This window comes from Hyphopichia burtonii (assembly GCF_001661395.1).
Source record: "Hyphopichia burtonii NRRL Y-1933 unplaced genomic scaffold HYPBUscaffold_4, whole genome shotgun sequence".
NCBI lineage: Eukaryota > Fungi > Ascomycota > Pichiomycetes > Serinales > Debaryomycetaceae > Hyphopichia > Hyphopichia burtonii.
This window is the reverse complement of record NW_017963731.1, coordinates 728,794-749,751: the sequence shown is the minus strand read 5'-3', so window position 1 is coordinate 749,751 and position 20,958 is coordinate 728,794. Positions and strand designations below refer to the sequence as shown.

At 32.8% G+C, this 20,958-nt stretch overlaps 9 protein-coding genes across 9 annotated transcripts; 6 read left to right on the top strand and 3 right to left on the bottom strand.

The window, feature by feature from the left end:
• The first annotated feature begins 595 nt into the window (after positions 1 to 595).
• On the top strand, positions 596 to 3,705 carry RPN1 (proteasome regulatory particle base subunit). Its single transcript, XM_020222754.1, has one exon. It carries the CDS (start codon positions 714 to 716, stop codon positions 3,621 to 3,623), a length of 2,910 nt encoding a protein of 969 aa, XP_020076196.1. The 5' UTR covers positions 596 to 713; the 3' UTR covers positions 3,624 to 3,705.
• Positions 3,706 to 3,834: 129 nt separating this feature from the next.
• On the bottom strand, positions 3,835 to 4,544 carry HYPBUDRAFT_153040 (H(+)-transporting V0 sector ATPase subunit c''). Its single transcript, XM_020221337.1, has one exon. It carries the CDS (start codon positions 4,460 to 4,462, stop codon positions 3,872 to 3,874), a length of 591 nt encoding a protein of 196 aa, XP_020076195.1. The 5' UTR covers positions 4,463 to 4,544; the 3' UTR covers positions 3,835 to 3,871.
• Positions 4,545 to 5,304: 760 nt separating this feature from the next.
• Positions 5,305 to 6,621, top strand: HYPBUDRAFT_109811 (uncharacterized protein; the record flags this gene model as incomplete). The annotated part of the gene is made up of 1 exon (XM_020218727.1): positions 5,305 to 6,621. The coding sequence occupies one exon, from the start codon at positions 5,305 to 5,307 to the stop codon at positions 6,619 to 6,621; it is 1,317 nt and encodes a 438-aa protein (XP_020076194.1).
• A 1,045-nt stretch (positions 6,622 to 7,666) lies between these two features.
• Positions 7,667 to 8,611, top strand: HYPBUDRAFT_139637 (endonuclease/exonuclease/phosphatase family protein; the record flags this gene model as incomplete). The annotated part of the gene is made up of 1 exon (XM_020219717.1): positions 7,667 to 8,611. One exon carries the CDS (start codon positions 7,667 to 7,669, stop codon positions 8,609 to 8,611), a length of 945 nt encoding a protein of 314 aa, XP_020076193.1.
• Positions 8,612 to 9,940: 1,329 nt separating this feature from the next.
• On the top strand, positions 9,941 to 11,320 carry HYPBUDRAFT_153036 (HAD family hydrolase). The gene has a single exon (XM_020221336.1). It carries the CDS (start codon positions 10,085 to 10,087, stop codon positions 10,868 to 10,870), a length of 786 nt encoding a protein of 261 aa, XP_020076192.1. The 5' UTR covers positions 9,941 to 10,084; the 3' UTR covers positions 10,871 to 11,320.
• Positions 10,962 to 12,362, bottom strand: HYPBUDRAFT_6417 (uncharacterized protein; the record flags this gene model as incomplete). The annotated part of the gene is made up of 1 exon (XM_020223574.1): positions 10,962 to 12,362. The coding sequence occupies one exon, from the start codon at positions 12,360 to 12,362 to the stop codon at positions 10,962 to 10,964; it is 1,401 nt and encodes a 466-aa protein (XP_020076191.1).
• A 180-nt stretch (positions 12,363 to 12,542) lies between these two features.
• Positions 12,543 to 15,420, top strand: ARG83 (Arg83p). Its single transcript, XM_020223270.1, has one exon. It carries the CDS (start codon positions 12,722 to 12,724, stop codon positions 15,167 to 15,169), a length of 2,448 nt encoding a protein of 815 aa, XP_020076190.1. The 5' UTR covers positions 12,543 to 12,721; the 3' UTR covers positions 15,170 to 15,420.
• Positions 15,421 to 16,005: 585 nt separating this feature from the next.
• RGT1 (Rgt1p) lies at positions 16,006 to 18,795 on the top strand (the record flags this gene model as incomplete). Its single annotated transcript, XM_020222551.1, has 1 exon — positions 16,006 to 18,795. Exon 1 carries the CDS (start codon positions 16,192 to 16,194, stop codon positions 18,793 to 18,795), a length of 2,604 nt encoding a protein of 867 aa, XP_020076189.1. The 5' UTR covers positions 16,006 to 16,191.
• A 203-nt stretch (positions 18,796 to 18,998) lies between these two features.
• Positions 18,999 to 20,955, bottom strand: EMP70 (Emp70p; the record flags this gene model as incomplete). The annotated part of the gene is made up of 1 exon (XM_020219175.1): positions 18,999 to 20,955. The coding sequence occupies exon 1, from the start codon at positions 20,904 to 20,906 to the stop codon at positions 18,999 to 19,001; it is 1,908 nt and encodes a 635-aa protein (XP_020076188.1). The 5' UTR covers positions 20,907 to 20,955.
• Positions 20,956 to 20,958: the final 3 nt, after the last annotated feature.

The window sequence follows — 20,958 nt, the reverse complement described above, 5'->3', positions numbered from 1 at the left end:
TTTTTTTTTTTGTTATTTGGTCTATTTATTTATTTATGTCAGACTTTGTTCAACCTTTATTATAGGACACTTCTGAGTCTTTTCGAGTCGTTCGAGTCGTTATTTGTTATGCTTTTCGGGTATGTGGCTGTCCAAAGGGTGTTTTCCAATGGTATGATTCAAAAGAAGATGTAGTCAATTGACTTTTAGCGTATCTTTCCCTTCCTTGGTACCTTAATCTGAGTGAGTACTAAATGTTTACTTCAATCTAAAAGTAGTTAATTCAAAAACATTAGCGTGGTGTGGAAATATGCAGGATTTTGATTTTTGGCGGCACGGAGGTATTATGTGGTGCACGGGTGTTGGTCCAATGTCTCTTCGATTCTAAATGTCGCGATTTCCCCGAAGTTGCGACATGTTTTGTGTTTTTTTCTTGCTCGTTCGCACGACTCCCCATTTATTTGCCATCCAAAAAAAACCTTTGTAAATGTGAGCGTTTAAATCAATCAAGAGGAATAGGCTTGTTGAAATAGCTAAGATTATCCATTCAATAACCTTGTTATTATACAATTGATATATCGTTTGAAATTCACTAAAAGCCAAATCTCCTATTTTGTTACTTGGAGAAGTTTTTGACTCGTGGATATATCTATTATTTTCATTTTTCATAGGTTTTAGTTATTTTTTTTTCACTTTCCAGTTGAAGCAAGTTTGAATAGATAAGATATACTATAATGGCCCCTTCAAAAGCTCCAGAGGCTCCAGTAAAGAGCGAGCCAACCAGCAATGAACCAGAAGCTTCCAAGGCTAACCAAAAGAAGAAGCAAGAAGAAGAACTCTCTGAAGAAGATCAACGCTTGAAAGATGATTTAGAATTATTAGTTGAAAGATTAAACGAACCAAATCAATCAATTGACTTGTATAATGAATACTTGAACACTTTAAAGACACATATCAAGGAATCGACTACTTCGATGACTGCGGTTCCAAAACCATTAAAATTTTTGAGACCTCATTATCCCTTAATTTCTGAATTATATGATAATTGGGTAAATAAGTATTCTAGTAACAATGAAATAGTGATCAAATTAGCAGATATATTATCTGTATTGGCAATGACTTATTCTGATGAAGGTAAACTAGAATGTTTAAAATATAGATTATTATCAACTGATGATACTATTGCTGATTGGGGTCATGAATATATTCGTAATTTGGCCTTAGAAATTGGCGAATCCTATCAAGAAAAATTAGGTTCTGATGATGAATATATTTCAAAATTAATTCATTTATCAACTAAAATTGTTCCATTTTTCTTAAAACATAACGCTGAAGCTGATGCAGTTGATTTCTTATTAGAAATTGAATCTATTGATAAATTACCTCAATATATTGATGAAAGTACATTTGCTAGAGTTTGTTTATACATGGTTAGTTGTGTTCCTCTTTTAGCTCCTCCAGATGATTCTTCATTTCTCCATACTGCATTCTCTATCTATTTGACTCATAATCAATTAACCCAAGCTTTGACTTTAGCTATCAAATTGGATAATGATGAATTAATCAAACAAGTTTTCCAATCCACTAATGATGAATTAGTTCATAAACAATTGGGTTTCATTTTATCTCAACAAAATAATGGATTCAAATATCCTGGTGATAATGAAGAAGTTCAAGAAACTATTTCCAATGTTAAATTAAGTGAATATTATGCTTATCTTGTAAAAGAATTAAATTTATTAGATCCAAGAATTCCTGAAGATATTTATAAATCTCATTTAGAAAATGCTAAATTTGGTTTAGGTAATTCTGGTTCAATTGATTCTGCTAAACAAAATTTAGCTGCTGCTTTTGTAAATTCTTTTATTAATTTAGGTTATGGTACTGATAAATTAATTCAAACTGAGGAAGATAATAAATCCTGGATTTATAAAACAAAAGGTCATGGTATGATTTCTACTACTGCCTCTTTGGGTTCTATTCATCAATGGAATATTAATGATGGTTTACAAAACTTGGATAAATATACTTATTCTTCTGAAGAGGAGATTAAGGCCGGTGCCTTATTGGGTACCGGTATTGTATCTGCTAATATCCACGATGATGTTGAAGCTGCGTTAGCTTTATTACAAGATTATGTTAATGATCCTAAAAAAATATTCCAAACTTCCGCCATTAATGGTTTAGGTATTGCATTTGCAGGCTCTTCAAATGAACAAGTTTTGGAATTATTATTACCTTTAGTATCAGATTTAAATGTTAGCATCGAAGTTAGTTCTTTAGCTGCTTTAGCTTTAGGTCATGTCTTTGTTGGGTCCTGTCATGGTGATATTACTTCAACCATTTTACAAACTTTATTAGAAAGAGATTTCACTCAATTGGCTGATAAATTTATTAGATTTATGTCCCTTGGTTTAGGTTTATTATACATGGGTAAAACCGAATCAGTTGACGATGTTTTAGAAACAATTGATGCAATTGAACATCCAATTAGTAAAACTTTGAAAGTCTTGGTTAATATTTGTGCTTATGCTGGTACCGGTAATGTCTTGCAAATTCAAGCTTTATTACAAATGTGTACTGCTAAACCAAAAGATTTAGCTGCTGAAGAAAGAAAATTAGAACAAAGTGAAGAAGACCAAACTAAAGAAGAAAAACCTGAAGGTGATGATAATAATGATACAAACGACGCTACCGCTGCTTCTGGTGATGTTGAAATGGAAGACGCTGAAACTAATGGAGATAAAGATTCCAAGCCAAAAGCAGAACCAAAAGATGAACCAAAAGATGATGATAAGGAAGAAGAAGCCGACTTTGAAGAAGAAGGATACTTATATCAAGGCTTTGCAGTTTTAGGTCTTGCATTGATTGCTATGGGTGAAGACATTGGTCAAGATATGTCATTGCGCCATTTCTCTCACTTGATGCACTATGGTAATTCATTAATTCGTAGAGCTGTTCCATTAGCAATGGGTCTTGTATCCACTTCATATCCACAAATGAAAGTATTTGATACTTTATCCCGTTATTCACATGATCCAGATTTGGAAGTGGCTCAAAATGCAATCTATGCTATGGGTTTAGTTGGTGCAGGTACTAATAATGCCAGATTAGCCCAGTTATTAAGACAATTAGCCTCATATTATATCAAATCGCCAGATTCATTATTCATGGTGAGAATTGCTCAAGGTATCTTACATTTGGGTAAAGGTACTCAAACTTTAAGTCCATTCAATACTGAAAGAAGTATATTATCTAAAGTTTCATTGGCTTCATTATTAACTATATCTGTATCATTATTGGATCCAAAATTATTTATTTTGAACGATCTGAACAGTGAAACCACTCATCAATTATTATATTACTTAACACCAGCTGTTAAACCACGTATGTTAATCACCGTTGACGAAGAGTTGAATCCTATCAAAGTGAATGTACGTGTTGGTCAGGCAGTTGATGTTGTTGGACAAGCTGGTAAACCAAAAACCATTACTGGTTGGGTCACTCAATCCACTCCAGTATTATTGAGTTATGGTGAACGTGCAGAATTAGAAAATAATGAAGAATGGATAAGTTTAACACATACTTTAGAAGGAGTTGTTATCTTGAAAAAGAATCCTGAATACATGGAGGTCGATAACTAATAAAAACGAAATAAAATAAATCATTTAAATTCACGTAATATATATATTAATAGAAAAATGTAAAAAAAAAAAAAAAAGAAACAACGATTACGAATTTTTATCTACGTAGCACGAACGGACGAATCTTAGTTTGATGGTTTATAAGTTATATTTATAGAAGGATAGAGTAAGTGAAGTAAAACTTTTTTGAAGTAATTTTTATTGATTTATGCGTTGAATTATAAGAGAAAAAAATGCAGTGGTAAGAATTATTTAAATTCAAGAGCTTTACTGGCCATTAATAAACCAACAATCAAACCAAATAAACCCAAGACAGAGCCAAAAATCTCCACAACCAAGATTTTAACGAATAAAGAACTATCAGCGGCATCACTTATAGCAGCAGTTGAACCAGTAATACCAACTGCAACACCACAAATTAAATTTGAAATCCCAACGGTTATCCCAGCCCAAAATAAGGAAAATCCAGTGTACATATTTTCTTTTGTGAATAAAGCATTGGCAGGAACACTTGCCATCTTAGCACTGAAAACAATTGCCATGATTAAACCATAAATTGCAACTACTTCACAAAAAATAATTGAGATCAAATTCTTAGTAGTAATTCTAGGAGCCTTAACCCCAGCACCAATGATTGAAGATCCAGTGATAAAGATCCCCCATGCAGCCCCAATGACTGAAAACCCAATACAGCATGCAATTCCTAAGTTTGCCCATAAATAAGGTGATGTGGTTTCTAGAAATTCACCAAAGTTAAAAGCTTCACCGGAGCCATTGAACAATAAGTATCCCCCCACGGTGAGTAAAGAGGCTACTGCAAGAGATTTTGTAACTACCATTTCAAATATACAGCTGCTATTCAACCAGAGTTATTAATTTTATAATTGGATTAGCACAGCTAACTATGGTTTCGTTTAATTATTGAAATACTTTCATGTCTGATAAGTTTATACCTTTTTTTCTGAATTTTTTGATTAAGGAAACTACCGTGGTAACTAACCTGTAAACGTCCAGCAATTTTACAGATTAGTGTTGGCGATCCGTACCTCCAATAAACTTCCGTACATCTACGCCGCATCTAATGGTTGCAACCCCAAGAAAGTAACGACGTGAATAGGGCAACCTTCACTGCAAGTTCAAGCTTTAAAAGGTGGTGAGATTACTTGAGAGACTTGAGAGCAGATTCAGTATTATCACTACCATCCGTGTGTAGTAAAAATGCTTCCAGGGGCTCAAGCTATGTTGTATTCTTTCAAATCACCCTGGAATCGGATAGTGCCAGCCGACCAACCGACAGCCCGAGGACCCTAACCACGAATAGAAATATATCAAGCAAGAACCAAGTTACAAGACGAAGATTCAAGTAATATGGTGTCAAAAGTTTTGATATGCGAGAACCGGAGATCATAAAGTATAAAGTATGGAGATGTTGCGCATCGACTGATTGTGATTGCGAGTGAAAAAATTTTGAAAACCTAGAGGTATAGACAGCAAAAGAAGAAGTAACAAGACTAAGGTATACTGTTGATTTATTTTGAGCTATATAGAGCTAAGAAGGTGGATATTGCATTTGTACAGGTGCGATAAGGGAGTTTTCAGAGAACTTATGGCATTGACAGAACAGGATCTTGAGAGTAAAACCGAAAATGATATTGAAAATGAACATAAGATGGATGAGTTGATGAGTAATAACGGAGATGAGAAGAGGGGGCATGTGCCACAAGGACTATTAGATGATCCTAAGTTGTTTCCAGAAGGAGGACTACGGGCCTATCTTGTATTGGTTGGGTCGTTTTTAGGACTAATTGGGTCTTTAGCCTTTTGTAATTCGGTTGGAGCAGTGGAAAGCTATATGAAAGAGCATATACTAATCAAGCAACCAACGTCAACGGTAGCGTGGATCTTTTCAATTTATAATTTTATGGAATTTGGAATGAGTCTTATAACGGGGCCAATATTTGATAAAGTTGGAGCAAGAATCCCCATAAGTATTGGTATTTGCTTATTTGCTATTGGTATAATGACCATGTCAATACTGAAATCGATATATCAATTTATATTGAGTTTCAGTGTATGTGCTGGATTAGGTAGCTCCTTCACTTTTTCACCGTTTGTATCGGTGCTAAGTCATTATTTTTATAAAAAAAGAGGACAAGCTGTTGGAATAGCGTATATTGGAGGTTCTATAGGAGGAGTATTCATGCCATTAGTTTTCAAGTCTTTATTTGATAAAGTTGGCTTTGGGTGGACAATTAGAATTGGAGGTTTTATTTGTTTAATTTTTTTAATAATTGGACTAATACTAGTTAAAGATCGAAATAAAGTATTCTGTGAAGCCAGGGAGCCCAAGCAAAATTTAATAGTTGAAATAATCAAATCGATTGATATTGGAGTTTTCAAAGATCAAATTTTCACAATGTTGGTACTTAGTTTACTAGGTAATGGATTTGCATTTTTAATTACAATGACTTATTTACCATCATATGCAGTCAAAATAGGATATCCCGAATCCAAATCATATTTATTATTAACTGTTTTTAATTCATTATCGATACCCGGTAGATTATTACCCGGGTTTCTAGCAGACAAATTTGGTCCTTTCAATATACTTTGTTGTATTAGTATAATGAGTAGTGTGAGTTTTCTAGTCATATGGTTTCCTCACCCGGTTGGGCATAATATAATTGGATTATACATTTTTCTGGCCATGTATGGCTTTTCAAGTGGAAGTTTTCTACTGCTAACTCCAACCTGTATTGGGGTTTTAAGTAAGACTAAAGATTTTGGTAAAAGATGTGGAACTGCATTTTTCGTATTAAGTTTTGGTGATTTGTTTGGTATTGTTATTGGTGGAGCAATTATTGGTAAAGGAAACTTAAAAAATTATGATCATATGGTAATTTTTGTTATGATTTGTTCTTTAATAGCCACAACTTGTGCAATCACTTCAAGAATACGGTTAGCTAAATTAGGATTCGGCAAAAAACTTATCTGCTAATAAAAAGTCAAAATATACGTCTGGCTGCTTTTTCAATTTATAACGTCAACGTTGTTGGCATCTGGGAAAACCCCCGGGGAAGCCTGTCCCTGCCCTGTAAAGCCTCCCTGCCCTGTAAAGCCATGTTAGAGTAGCGCATCCTGTCAAAACAGCGAATCGACAAAATAGCAATTGTAGTCAGGGTATCGATACAAATTATGATGTCCAGTCGACTAACCCTTCGAGTATCCACGTTACTCCATCGAGTAGGTATTGATTATGAACAGTTGAATCAAGTATTCGGTAAAAGCTTTGTTCAGAAAGGCTATGAGAAAGAGGTTGCAATTATCCGAAGAAGCGTGCACTGATGAGGATAATAACACGAGTCAATCGAACAGGAACAACTTTAAAAAATAGCGAAAAACTGTTTAACTGTCGAAATCAACCAAATCAAATCAAATCACCTGTCAAATCAGTTTTAAGGTACCAAATCATCAACGAGTTTAGCCATGTGGATAACCCCCATGTGCGCGAAAGAAACGTTTTGGGCCTCACGAGTCACCAACGAAGGAGGTGGCTACTAGCACACTAGCTTAGCAAATTGACAACCAATGTCAAAGATAACCTTGCACGTTGACGGAGTATGCAAGTAATTAAGGTATTGTTTAAGTGAGCGAAGGAGAATGCAATGGTAAAAAGGAAAGGGGGGCCTGTGGGTGTCCGTTTGCTCGAGAGTAGACTGAATAAACTGAATAGACTGTAAATAGTTAAGGACCCTTCAACTCACACATGGGCTTTTACCAACTCGAGTTTGACAAAACTAACATAATGGGATTGCGACAATAGGTAGAATACAATAGTATTGTGTTTGTGTATTTTTTTTACCTTAATAATGGTAAGAATAGGAAGAGTTAGTGGGATAATAGTTGAGATTAGACTTTACCTCATGGTTCATACTTATTTCCAAGTGGAATCAGAGAAACCTGATTTGAAATATATAAATATGTGTAGAAGTAATCGATGTTCTTGATAAATTCTGAAAAATTATTTAAGATAATATTCAAAAATGTTTCGTTTAAAATATCCATTATCAATTTTTTTCAGTATTTTAGTAATTTGTATTATCTCAATTAATTTGATTAATACTAATTCACATATTGTTAAAAGAGATTTGGAGGCAACACAAACCACAGTGGAACAACCAACTAAAAGACAAGATAATCTGATTCAAATTTTCCAATTTAACGTTAAGAATGATGCTAATCCAACTAAATTAGAAACCAATGAAAAACCATGGTCCACTCGTAAAACCGGGGTTATTCACGCCATTAAATCCAGAGCCACTAAGTATCCTACTTTAATTGGATTACAAGAATCAGTCAAACATCAAATTGATGATATTCTTGAAGGTTTGGGTAGTGATTATACTTATTATGGTATTGCTAGAGGAACTAATACAAGTGATGATGAATATAATCCAATCATTTATAATAAGAACGAATTCGAATTGTTGTATAATAAAACTTACTGGTTAAGTGAAACTCCTGAATACCCATCAATTAGTTGGGGGGCTAAATACGATAGAATTGTTACTGTTACTACTTTTAATGAAAAATCAACTAATAAAAATGTTAATTACTTGGTTTCTCATTTTGATTTTGCCAGTGAAGACGCTAGAACAAACAGTGCTAAAGAAGTTTTGGATATTGTTGATAACAAGATTTCAAATTCCGATATCGATTTCTTCAGTGGTGATTTGAATGCCCAACAATCCGAACCTGCTTATTCGGTTATCACCAGTCAATTCACTGATGCTAATAAAGCTAGTAAAAAAACAAGAAAGGCTAAAAAAGATTTTGTCATTGATTACGATGCTGTCATTGACTACATCTTCTATAAACCAAATGGTAATACTCTGGTTCAATTACAAGATTATCAAGTCCTTAATGGGTTATACGATGGCTATAACATAAGTGACCATGCTCCTTCCTATGCCTTATTTTCCTTATAGATTTCTATAGATTTCTTTATACCCGTTATTGTTTATATTCGGTTGAAATTACATTGACTGTAAGTTTCAATATATTTTCTGTTTAACTGTTCTTGTAATTTCAATTATTGCAGTGATTGCAATTTTGCAATTTTGCAATTTTGCAATTTGTACGCGTAGCGAACGTAAAGAGTAATAAACTAAAAGGGTTTTTTGCCCTCGGTGCACTCGTGTGCAGGTTTCCCATATTGTTTGCAACATCTCCAGCCAACAATACCTTCACTAAAACCAGTAATGGACTTCTCCTTTTGACACTAAAGTGGAAGATCAGTTGCAAAGAAGGTTGATACAGCAATTATTCTTATTGTTGTTTGTATCTTTACCCCATCGGACTTTTGCCTTTTTGTTGAAGTTATGGTCTTGTGACTTGTGGGAGATCCCTTTCATTATTCAATTGTTGAATACCCCAATATGCTTTAGTTGCTTGAGTAATATTCATGTTGTATAAATAGATATAATGGTTGTCTAGCTATTTCCGTGCCCACCGGTCTTAATACAGCTAAAGAATCGCTTTCCTGGCAGATTAGTAGGTCGAGACTCACTCAATTGGAAATGTCTATAATGGACTTACTTCGTGTCTTGTTGATCCGTACCTCCTCTTTATTATTGGTCAATACCCGTATATTTATAGTAACCTTTTTTGGATAAGGAATACTTTCACTATTTAGTAATCTAGTTTTGATAAATGGTTTACTTTCGATCTTGATAACGATAAGTAAAGGAAAACATAAACATAAGTAGATCTATTCTAATAAGATAATAATTGACTATAAGTTTTGATCTAAAGAAGAAATAAAAGCTTCCATAAAACAAGTCTACTAATAATAACTACTAACTCTGGTATAGTGTCTTGACCGAATAGAAAGAGCCTAGATGTTACAATCTTGGGGAGATCTACAAATTGTCTAAATTTGCAACTAAACAAAATGACTGAAGAGGATAGAGTGGGATGGCTATCCAATCATTGGCGGTGCATGTCACCAGCGAGTGACCATTGATATAAGAGCAAGAGAGCTACACGGGGCAGTTGGTAACATGAAGTTTAACTTTCAGTTAGGACAATTCACTGTGTTCACCATTCTATTCACTAGCTACTAACTATAAATTGTTGGTATTATATACACCCATACACCATAAATGGGTAATCGCACACCCACTCCCATAGAACCGATATCATAGCTTTTTAGCAGCAACTGTAAGTTTGTAACCTACAAGTATATAGTATAAATAATAGTATGTAGCAATTTACCCTATTTAAAGTTTTCTAAAAAGTTCCACGTTACTCTGAAAAACGTTTATTTTGCATCCTCCTTACCGTAATCTTGCTGTCATTCAATTTGATGGAGCAAACAATATGTAATCGTATTTATATCAAGGCCGATCTACCTTGTCGATCTTGAATGTTTAGTTCTGGCAAGTAAATAATATTTCAAGATGAACTTAGAACCACCAGTTCCTAAAAAACCAGCAATTTTTTATGTCCATGCTGCATTATTTGATTGTGATGGTACCTTAGTTAATTCAACCGGGGCCATTTCTGAATTTTGGCGTAATTTTGCCGAAACTAGGCCCCATGTTGATCCTGAAGAAATTATAAAAACTTCTCATGGTTGTCGTACCTATGATGTTATTGCTAAATGGTCTCCTGATGATGCTGATGAAGCTCAAGTTGCCGAATGGGAAGGAAGTATTCCTGATTCCTTTGGTCAATATGCCAAACCAATTCGTGGTGCTCCCGAATTGGTTAGTAGATTCAATGAGTTATCTAAGGAAACTGATAATAAACACCAAAGATGGGCTATTATTACTTCTGGTACTTTACCCTTGGCATCCAAATGGTTGAAATTATTAACCATTGAAAAACCAGATTGTTTCATTACTGCTGAACAAGTTAGTCAAGGGAAACCCCATCCAATGGGTTATTTATCAGCAAGAGAAAATTTGGGTTATGATGCTCCTCATAAAAAAGTTGTGGTTTTCGAAGATGCTCCTGCTGGTATTAAGGCTGGTAGAGATGCCGGAGCCATGATTGTTGGTATTTGTTCTACCTATGATCCTGAGAAAATTAAAAATTCCGGAGCTGATATTGTCGTAAGTGATTTATCAAGCTTTGAAGTTGAAAAATATAACCCATTAACTGACGAATTCAAAATTATAGTTCATGACTACCACTATACTAAACCGGAGTATTTGATTCGTCGTCCTTCCATTGTTGCTTAGAATATTATTTATTAATCCCTAGAAATTATTTATGACTTATTTTGACGTTAAAAATACATGATTATTAGATATTTGGCAAGCTTGTAGAATGTTATAAGAAATCAATTCTATCCCTTAAAAAGGTGCTAGAGTTCGTGCATCCTTCTAAAGAAACTAGATGAAGTCTGGCATGCTGACCTCTGGTTAAAACCCTCCATAACCCTTTGATGATTGTAATTTCGATAATCTCTGGCTTTGAAGTGTTTTCTTCTTGTCCTTTAAAATATTTTTCTAAGTTATCAACTGAAAGAAGGTCATTATTTGAATTTAAATCAAGCTTTCTCATTTTTGATTTTGGTTCTCCGAGGTTTTCAACTGGTGAAGCTGATCCAAGAGTATCACTCCTTGGTGTATCTAATATAGAAAACCACCAATCTTGCTTCATAGTTAATCCATTGATTACAGCTTTGGAACTTTTAAGACCGGATAAAATTAACATTTCACTACTCATTTGTGGTTCATCCATAAAATCTTTTGACATATTTCTAAAAATTTGTAAAAATTTACTTCTATAATCACCAACCAATCTTAATATACAAATACCTTCAGTTCTATTTATTAATAATTTAAGTTCTGGATTGAAATTTTCAGAATTATTAATTTGAAAAATTAAACTTCTTTTAATATCTTTTATATAAGGTCTTGCATACAATACTGGAGATTCTTGTCTGGGGAAAGTTTGTTTAAAGATTCCTTTGGACGATAAGTCAAATAAATCAATGATGATCTCTTGAGCATCAGTGTACGGACAATTATGTATCTTATATTTAATAATTTTTTGTTCTAATGCAAGAAATCTATAATACTTGCATTCTTTTATTAATAATTTTCGATGTTCATCATTCTTAATTACGAGGGTATTCCCTTTCAAAATTTGAATTAAATCCCCAAATAATTTAGCACTTCTATTATTAACAGTAGCAGGCTGTTGAGGAGGAGGTCGTATAATATTTTTCTGTTCAATTAACCTCAAATTATCAGTTAACATAGAATCATAATTTATCGAAAAATAATTCGGATAATTCCCTGATTGTACTAACAAGTTCTTCGATATCTTAAAAGATTCTCCTCCAATAATAGCAAAAATGTCCTCGTTTGACAATTGTTCTTGTAATCTTTTCAATCCAAAGTAATAGCTATCACTCCAAATATGAACAAATTCAATTGCAGTATCAACAGATATCCTATAACCCTGTAAATGATTGTAAATTTTTTCAAATATGTTTGGATTTCTATCAATAAACAAAATTTCTTCGGTATTCTCTTCCTTATTGAAGAATTGGGTGAAATAAGATGGGGCATCCGATGATAAAGATGCTCCGCTTAATCTAAACAATTTGTACCCAACTTGAATCGAGTAAACCTTTTCATGTGGTAATATTTCGGGAATTTCTGGATCAAACTCTCTACTCCCCCGATACACTAACGGATTCTGTGAATATTCTACGGACATTCTCTAGTGTTGATAAGCTTTTATCTTTAATTATGGTGCATTTTTGCCAATTCTTTCAAAGGAAAAAAGAAAGGCTAAAAGTTCCTCTCGCTTGTGTTTTCCCTTTTTTCGCGCAGCAGCGACTCAGAGCATCTCCAAGTCTGAAAGAAAAAAATTACAATATAAACAGTTGATGTTCTTTGGAAAAATCTTCAAGACACCTTTCCTTCTTTTATAGATCTTAGTCTAGGGCTTTAAGAGGTGCTTGTTTGAATACTGTTAAGATTGAATGCTAGAAAAACCAATACGATCACCTTTTCTGCAAGTAAGTTAGAAGCTTTAAAGGGAATAGCTAACCGAATTACTGCTAAAAAGAGATTATGGGACGTAAAACACGAAGTTTTACTGGATGTACAACTTGTAGGGCAAGGAAGGTGAAATGTGATTTAACTCGGCCAAAGTGTATGAGGTGTAATAAATCCAATTTAAAATGTGGAGGGTATGATATCGTATTAGGATGGATAGATCCATTAATGACAGATCCAAAGAATAATCAATTAGTAGCATTGAATTTGCAAAATGGTAAAATGATGGAGGTTGGCAGCACTAATGAGAGTGGGAATATCACAACTACCACTGGAGTAACATCTAAATTCCAAAGAAGAAATGTTGAATTGGTGAAATTCCCCAGAAGATTGAGATATGAAACGTACTTGAAGTTAAATAAGGTGGTTCATAGAATTGACGAACAAGTTGAAAATCTAGGAGGTGGTGGGGATTTCCAAATAGGACCATTTGGAGTTTATGAATTTAGCCTTAAAAGAAGAAACCCGGTTTTCCAGGAAAATTTGAAGAAGAAGCAGAGGACAACGATTCCAGCTCCGCGTGAGGTATCGATTATAGCACCGGAAAGACAGTCCATAGGTAAGGACGATCCTCCAATCATGAACGAAGACTCTGACCAATCAGATGTAGAACCATTAGAATCAGTTGAACCAATTGCATCACTAAAGACTATTAAACCCAATTTGTCAAACCAATCAATTTTCTCCAAAAATGACAATTCATACGTTCATTATAACTTATTGGATAGTGCCAAGTTAACCATTTTGGCAATTAAGGGACCAAATTACAAATTTAATGAACAAAATATGTTTCATATTTTGTATCCAATTTTCTTTCCCAATATTGACAGTGATGATTGGGAGTCAAATGGGGAAATATTGAAAAATTATTGGGAAATTTCTAAGGGATCAAATCAGGTTATTGTTAAAAAAATGTTTTCTAATATAATACAAGAATTTACTAGTGATATTTTAACGATTATCAAGATAAATTTCGGGAAAAATTATTTTGATACTCTATTGAAACCATATATCAGAAGTATAATTTGTGAATTTCTAATTGAGATGGATTGGAGAGGTATACCCAACATAGATGAAGAAGAAGAATTCAGTAATGAAGATACATTGAAAAGTATTAAACTATCAATAATATATTTATTAATTTCATTAACATTATTTAAGAAATCAAAAAATTCAAATAAAAATATCAAAAATAACGTTGATCAATATTTTATTGATGAATGTTTAAAACATAGTATTGAGATTAGAAAATTGGCCCATAAAATTGTTAATTATCAATTAGATGAGTATGATATCAATCAAGAAAAATTCGAAGATGATGAAAATTATGAGATTTTAATGATAATAATGATAATATTTATGATACAAATTGATTTAGATTATGGGGTATTTGAGAATTTAGAACTATTATATGCCATTGCTGATAATATAATGAAATTAAATAAGTGGAAAAAATTAATCAAATCCAACGGATTTGTCAAATGGTTAATGAGTTTAATGAAAATTCTGTCAATTTTTTATGAAAGCACTCAAGCGATAAATTTTTTTAATTATTCAATTAGTCAAAGAGATGAAAAGAAAAATTATGGGGATTTGGATGAAAATTACGATTTGATTGGAGAAGATGACGAAGATGATGATGAAGATGATGATGAAGATGATGATGAAGATGATGACGAGAGTGAAGATGACCACGTTCAAATCGAGTCTAGCAAATTGAATGACAATTATAAACCTATGTCATTTACTGTTAGTTTTAATGAACGGAACGATTTAGAAGATCGGATTGATGAAGTAGTTAATGAACCAGATAATAAAGTTCTGATTCCGGTACCCAACCGACTGACATGTGTTGATTGGAATAGTTGTTATGTCATGTATGGGTTACCATCATCACTTATCAACTTATTGCATGAAATTGTTCATTTAACAAATCATAAAAATATATTTAGTAGAAGACATATAACTCCTAGAAATTTCCCAAGAATATGTGCAGAGATTGAGGATAGATTACTTAATTTCAAGATTGAAAAATACTGGAATTTGAAAAATGGCAAGTCATTTTTATCAAAGTTTCACCAAGGGTTATACTATAATTTCCAAAGTATGCATAATGCCATGATTGTTTATTTTTATCGATTAATAAAAGGAGATCACTTAAGAAATTATCAACAATTCATTGAACTACTGATTGATAATTTGATAAAGTTGAAAAACTTGAATTTGAAAGAGTTTAAATCTTCTTTCTGGCCAATTTTGATTTGCGGCAGTGATATAATGATTGAAAATATTACTTTACGCAAGAAATTTGAAAATTTATGGGACGATCAAATTTTTGATCGCTGTAACTATTGGAGAAGTAAGCAAATCTTATTTGAAATATGGAAAAGAAGAGAGGTGGGGGAAGATCATAGTTTTATGGATCTAGTTAGAGAATGGGGGATCATCCTTAGTTTGATTTAATAAAAATATAGGTTGTAAATTCTGCTGTATGAGATTTCATTCTACATGCGAAGGTACTTTAACGTATTTGCAAGTAACAGTTTCTTTTTGCACCCACAGTTGCCAGAACTCACAATCCTAGACTTGCTGCAGGCAGTACTCCAGGCTTGAGTATTTTGCAACAATGTAGACAAACAGGCATTCCATGAAGTTGCAAGCTCAATTCGCCTACAAAGCGAACACTCAACTGACTCCTAGGATACCAAACACACCTTGAAGTTTCAACCTAAACATCCCCTTTAGACTCATGTTTTTGCAACTAGCCAAAAAGCATTAAGGTGGGCCGGTACAATTGACCGGTTATCGAGACATCCGGGCGTGGTGGGGGGGGGGGCTCAAAATTGTACGGGTCTCTTTCCGTACATGTACGGAGGCTTTGACTCGGGCCCTCTGTTCAGGGGGTCGTGTCCCGTGGCCCACCTTCGGATAATAGGAACAACTCACAAAGTAAAGTCCCCCGCTTTAACAAAAACTACCAAAAATTATCCCCATACTCCAGATTTTCATTTGATTACTCTCAGACCCGGCCATTTTTTTCAGGTTGGCCAGGTGGTTTTGTAGTCTAATTTGACCTTCGGTATAGAACCTGGGTATTTCGTGCTGGGCCATCTTCGTCGGACGCAGCGGGTGGCTTTCTGGCGCTGTGGAAGTGGGAAGAAAGCTAGTCATACGGAAAAACTAACAGAATTCGAGTTTCTCGGGGCATTTTTTTTTTTTTTTTTTTCTTTATTAAAAAGATTTTTTAAAAGATTTTTTTTTTTTTTTTTTCGTTTTGTTTGGAGGTTTAATTTGTAGCGATTTTTACAGCGGCTAATTCTTTACTACTTCTTCTTTCACTATTGCTGTTAGGTTGGTATACTGTTTTGCTGCTGTTGCTGCTGTTGCTGCTGTTACTGTTACTGTGTTACTGTTAGTGCTGATTGGTGCTTGTTGGATTCACTTAATTTAGCCGCCTGAACACTCATTATAAGCTGTTTTTTAAGATGTCAGATCAAGAATCTAAAGAACAATTGGTGTCAAATAACCAACCAAGGAAAAGATCCAAAGTCTCTAGGGCTTGTGATTCTTGTAGAAGGAAAAAAATTAGATGTGACGCCGAATATTCATCTATTCTTTCTAAGGTTACTAAAATATGTACGAATTGCTCCAAGAATAATGAGAACTGTTTGTTTTCAAGAGTGCCATTGAAAAGAGGACCTTCCAAAGGGTATATTAAGGATTTGGAGGAAAAATTAGAAATCACAACACCTTCAAACAATAAACCAAGAGCAAGATCTTTTGGTGATAATCACTCACCTTTGAAATCAATTAATACTAATTTCCCTAATGCTAGTTCAAATCCCAACTCAAATTCTTCTCCTATAATATTACCTCCTTTATTGCAACAGAATCCTCAATCTCAACAACCAACCTCTCCATCAATTCAATCAAAAAATGTCTTACCTCCAGTAATTAAAAAGTCATTTTCTTCCTCTTCTCCTTCAAGTCCAAGAAATAGCTTGACGGTTAATGATTCTCAATCTTTAACTAAAGCAACTAGCCCTCCTATTCAAGGTCCTTTTTGGAAAGTTCCTTATGAGATGCCCGGTAATAGCTTGGGATTATCTAATGGTTTAAATTCAAATAATAATTCAAACTCAAACACTAGAAGATCTTCTCTTGATTCTTTAAGTTCAACTTCAACTACAAATTCAAAATCAAGATTACCCCTGTTAAAACCTTCCTTATCAATCAATAGTGACAATATGATAAGTGATTCTGATGACGATTTTTATTCAATTAAATCCAACTTTAGAAATTCCACCCAATCATTAAGTCCTCGTAATTCGGTCTCAAGCTTATCAAGTTTGTCAAATAAAATTAATAAAAACTTAAATTTAAATCCATCAAATAATAATTTAACTCCTCATTTACCTCAATTATTTCAATTACCTCCAGTTAACCCTTCAGGGTTTTCTCCTTTTCCTTCTAATCATTCTCATTTCCAACCTCCGGTTTCTGGTCATGCCCCTCCTCCTCCTCATCCACCTTCTGCTCCAGGCCATAATTATGCTCCAGGACCAATTCCTGCCTTTACCCATGCTCCGACCTATCCACCTGGACCTGGACCTGGATCGGTTCCCCCAAATTCTGCTTCGACATACTTTACTACTACAATCAACTCCATCGAAACAAACTTGAAGATTTATTATATCAAATTCCATCCGAATTTCCCAATCTTACCCTTCAATCACTCAATAATTAATACTTCCCTAGAATCATTCAATTATCTAGACGATTTTCAAAAAAATATCATTGAATTGTTCAATTTAAGTTTAAATAGTTTGATCCATTACCAATACTCAAATTTAAATAACTTGATCAATTTATTCCATAAAGTTTTATCAATTTACCCTTTCAATCAATTCAATATCAAAATTACTGATGATTTATTAGTATTGTTTTTTTCTTCCTTGGTTTTAATTAATTATACCATACTTTTAAATGGTGATATATACTCTTTGGGGATCTCGTTGACTCTTTCAACTTTAAATGATTTCAAAGTTTTGGAAAATTTTAATGACTTAATCATCTCAGACTCAAAATTTGACTTTGATAATATTAAGTTTTTCCTACCAAAAATTTATTATTCCATTTACTTGATTGATCATTGTTATTGTTTGAGTTTTGGTATTCAATCTTCTATTAACACAAATTTTGATTTATTATTTGATAACCTAAATCTTTTGGTTCCTTCAAATTTCGTCCATGGCTTCTTGAATTTCAAAATAAATAAGATTGTTCATGATGTATTGTCTTCAAGAAATGATAAAATTTTCAAAAATCTCGGTAAAGTGAAAAGATACGATCCAAACTGGGGTAATCTTATATCATCTTCAAGTAATAACTATAATTTTGGATCACTTTTTGTAAATTTGATTAAAGATAAATATGAATTAACAGATTATTTAATTGAAATTTTAAATCTATTGAATTCAATCAATTTTAAAAGTATTGATGATGATGATGACTCTTTGGAAATCTTAAATGATTATCAACTCAAATTAATTAGATTATTGAAAAAATTATCAACCTCAATAATCAATTTATCAAATTATATTTCAACTTTAAATTCACAATTAAAGAAGAATTTAAATACTACAAACGAAATTTATAATCCTTTTTTAAATGTCAGTTACGGCCAATTATTCAAATTAATTAAATTATCCAAGTTAATCACTGATTCTTTACTAAACCATAATAGTAATGATGAACTATTGAATCGTTCACTTAAAATTAATAATGATTTATCGATTTCGTTCAATTTATTAACCTCGAATTTAAACTATCAAAACACCTCAAATAATTCAACACCAAATCTTAAAACAAAATCTCCTATAGGTGAGTCCAATTATGGTTTAGGTTCAGTGTCCATTAATTTGATTAAGAATAAAATTGAAATTTATAATTTATCTTTTAATCAAAATAATAAATTGAATTCAAAAGCAAGCATTCCAAATAATATACGAATGAAATCTTGGAATGACGATTTCGTCAATACAATTATACCTTTTGTTGATAGGGAAGACGTTGATGGTTGGTATTAAGCTCTACGTTGTTTATGATTTATACGTTTTTCTTCAATTTTAAATATTTGCATTTTACTCTTAATGAATCTTTTTTTTTCACAATTTTAATCTTGTAATTACAAAATTAATAAGATACATAAATATATTAATATATTTCGAGGTTTAGCTACTTGAACAAAGAACAAAAAGATTAAGAAAAATAATATTGATCAATCAAACGATTAATCAATCTTAATTTGAGAATAGATTTTTCTAACAAAAAACAAATTACTTATGAATCCAACAGAACCACAAACTAAGAAAACTAAAAGTGAAATCACAGATGAGTAACCAACATATAAAACTAAGGAGGTTAAACCACCTAATTTTTCACCACCAGTTAAGAATAAGGAATGTAAGAATACATATAATGCACAACCACCACCGATAAAAACTGATTTCCATTGCCATTTATAGTTCTCTGAACATAAGGTATAATAAATCATTAAAATAGAAATTAATGCAGTTGTTAAGATCATCAAGATGAAACAGAAGAATAAGAATCCAAACATATAAAAGATTCTATTAAACCATAATGATGAGTAGATAAAGTACATTTCAACTGCAATTGATCCAAATGGGAAAATACCAGCAATAACCATAACTGGGATTGATTTTAAGTACCATGGTTGTTGGGGAATTTGTCTTGGAATTTGATTGGTTCTAACTGGGATTGATAAAAGAGGTCTTTTAGAAGCTAAAATTGAACCAACTACCGATAATGGAATTGAAATAGCAAACCAAATAACTATAATTGCAACCATAGTACCAACTGGAATAGCACCCGATGATTGAACATAAATCAAAAAGAAATTTAAGAAAACAAAAACGGAGAATAAAGTACCTGGAACCACGATTGGTGATAAGATTAAATTCAATTTCCAATCTTCACCTCCAAAGAACCTATAGATATATTGACTAACAAATGATCCAACAATACTAAAGAAGATGAAAAGAACAAAAATAAAAGTTGATAAAGCACCTCTATTAGATGGGGATAATAAACCAAATAATGCGAATGCTATAGTAACAAAAACCATTAAAAAGATTTGAACACCACTACCAACCAAAATTGATAATAACATTTTACGTTGAGGTGGTCTAAAAACATCACCATGAACTAATTTCCAACCACTTTCATCAGAAATATCATCATCTAAGTTAACTTCATTATATTTAATAATATCGTTCTTCAAAGTTCTCATTAAAATGTGAGTGATAATGATACCTAAGATTAAAACAATCAATGAAAAGTTAATTAAAGAAAACCATTGAATTTTTGGATCATAAACATGTAAATATTTATCCCATCTAGTAGCCCAAGCAGTTTTAGAAGCAACGAATTTAACACTATAAGTATAAAGAACTTCAGTTTCACCATCTTTTTTCAAATGAACTTTGGTCAAATCTGGATTACATAATTCTTCCTTCTTAGCATCGGCAGGTAATTTACTTCTGTCTAAAGATTTAGGATGAACAATGACACCAACAACTCTGTAATCACCCTTCTTTCTTTCGTGATATTCAACTGAGATATCAAAATGATTAAATAAATGAGGGGTGTTATCTTCAACATCACCAATATTAAACCCAGCGCCGTAAAAAAGATCTTTAGTTCTTAAATCACCAACTTGTCTTGCAGCTGGTAAACCATCAATAATCCAATTATGATTATAATTAGCTCTGATATTTCTATTCACAAAAACTGCATCAGTTTTACTATACTTTGACTTACATAAACTTTCACAAGTTTTATCTTCTAACATATTAATTTGGAATGGAGAATTAAAAATTCTGTCACCGAAAATAATTGACCCTAATGATTCCAGCTGTTTCTTTGGGCCTCCATCTGGAGTACAAAAACGGAATTTTGGATAGTAGTAGTCATAAGAGTAAACGTATGTTTTCGATGGTTCAACCTTAGCTTGATTGGATGATAAATGATGCAATGATGGTGTTAAATGATTAACTAATAAAGGTATGGTATCACCTTTTTTATAATCAGTTGGTGCTACCCCTGGTAAATAAAACGCATTTGCCAAACTGATAAAACAGACAAGAGCTGTAAACCAATTATATAGCAAGCTCATCTTCCCTTACTACTAATCAAAGCACGAAATATAGTATAATTGGTCCGTGATT

Coding starts and splice junctions, on each gene's coding strand:
- HYPBUDRAFT_153040 (XM_020221337.1), bottom strand. CDS start 4,462: ATGGTAGTTACAAAATCTCTTGCAGTAGCCTCTTTACTCACCGTGGGG.
- RPN1 (XM_020222754.1), top strand. CDS start 714: ATGGCCCCTTCAAAAGCTCCAGAGGCTCCAGTAAAGAGCGAGCCAACC.
- HYPBUDRAFT_153036 (XM_020221336.1), top strand. CDS start 10,085: ATGAACTTAGAACCACCAGTTCCTAAAAAACCAGCAATTTTTTATGTC.
- ARG83 (XM_020223270.1), top strand. CDS start 12,722: ATGGGACGTAAAACACGAAGTTTTACTGGATGTACAACTTGTAGGGCA.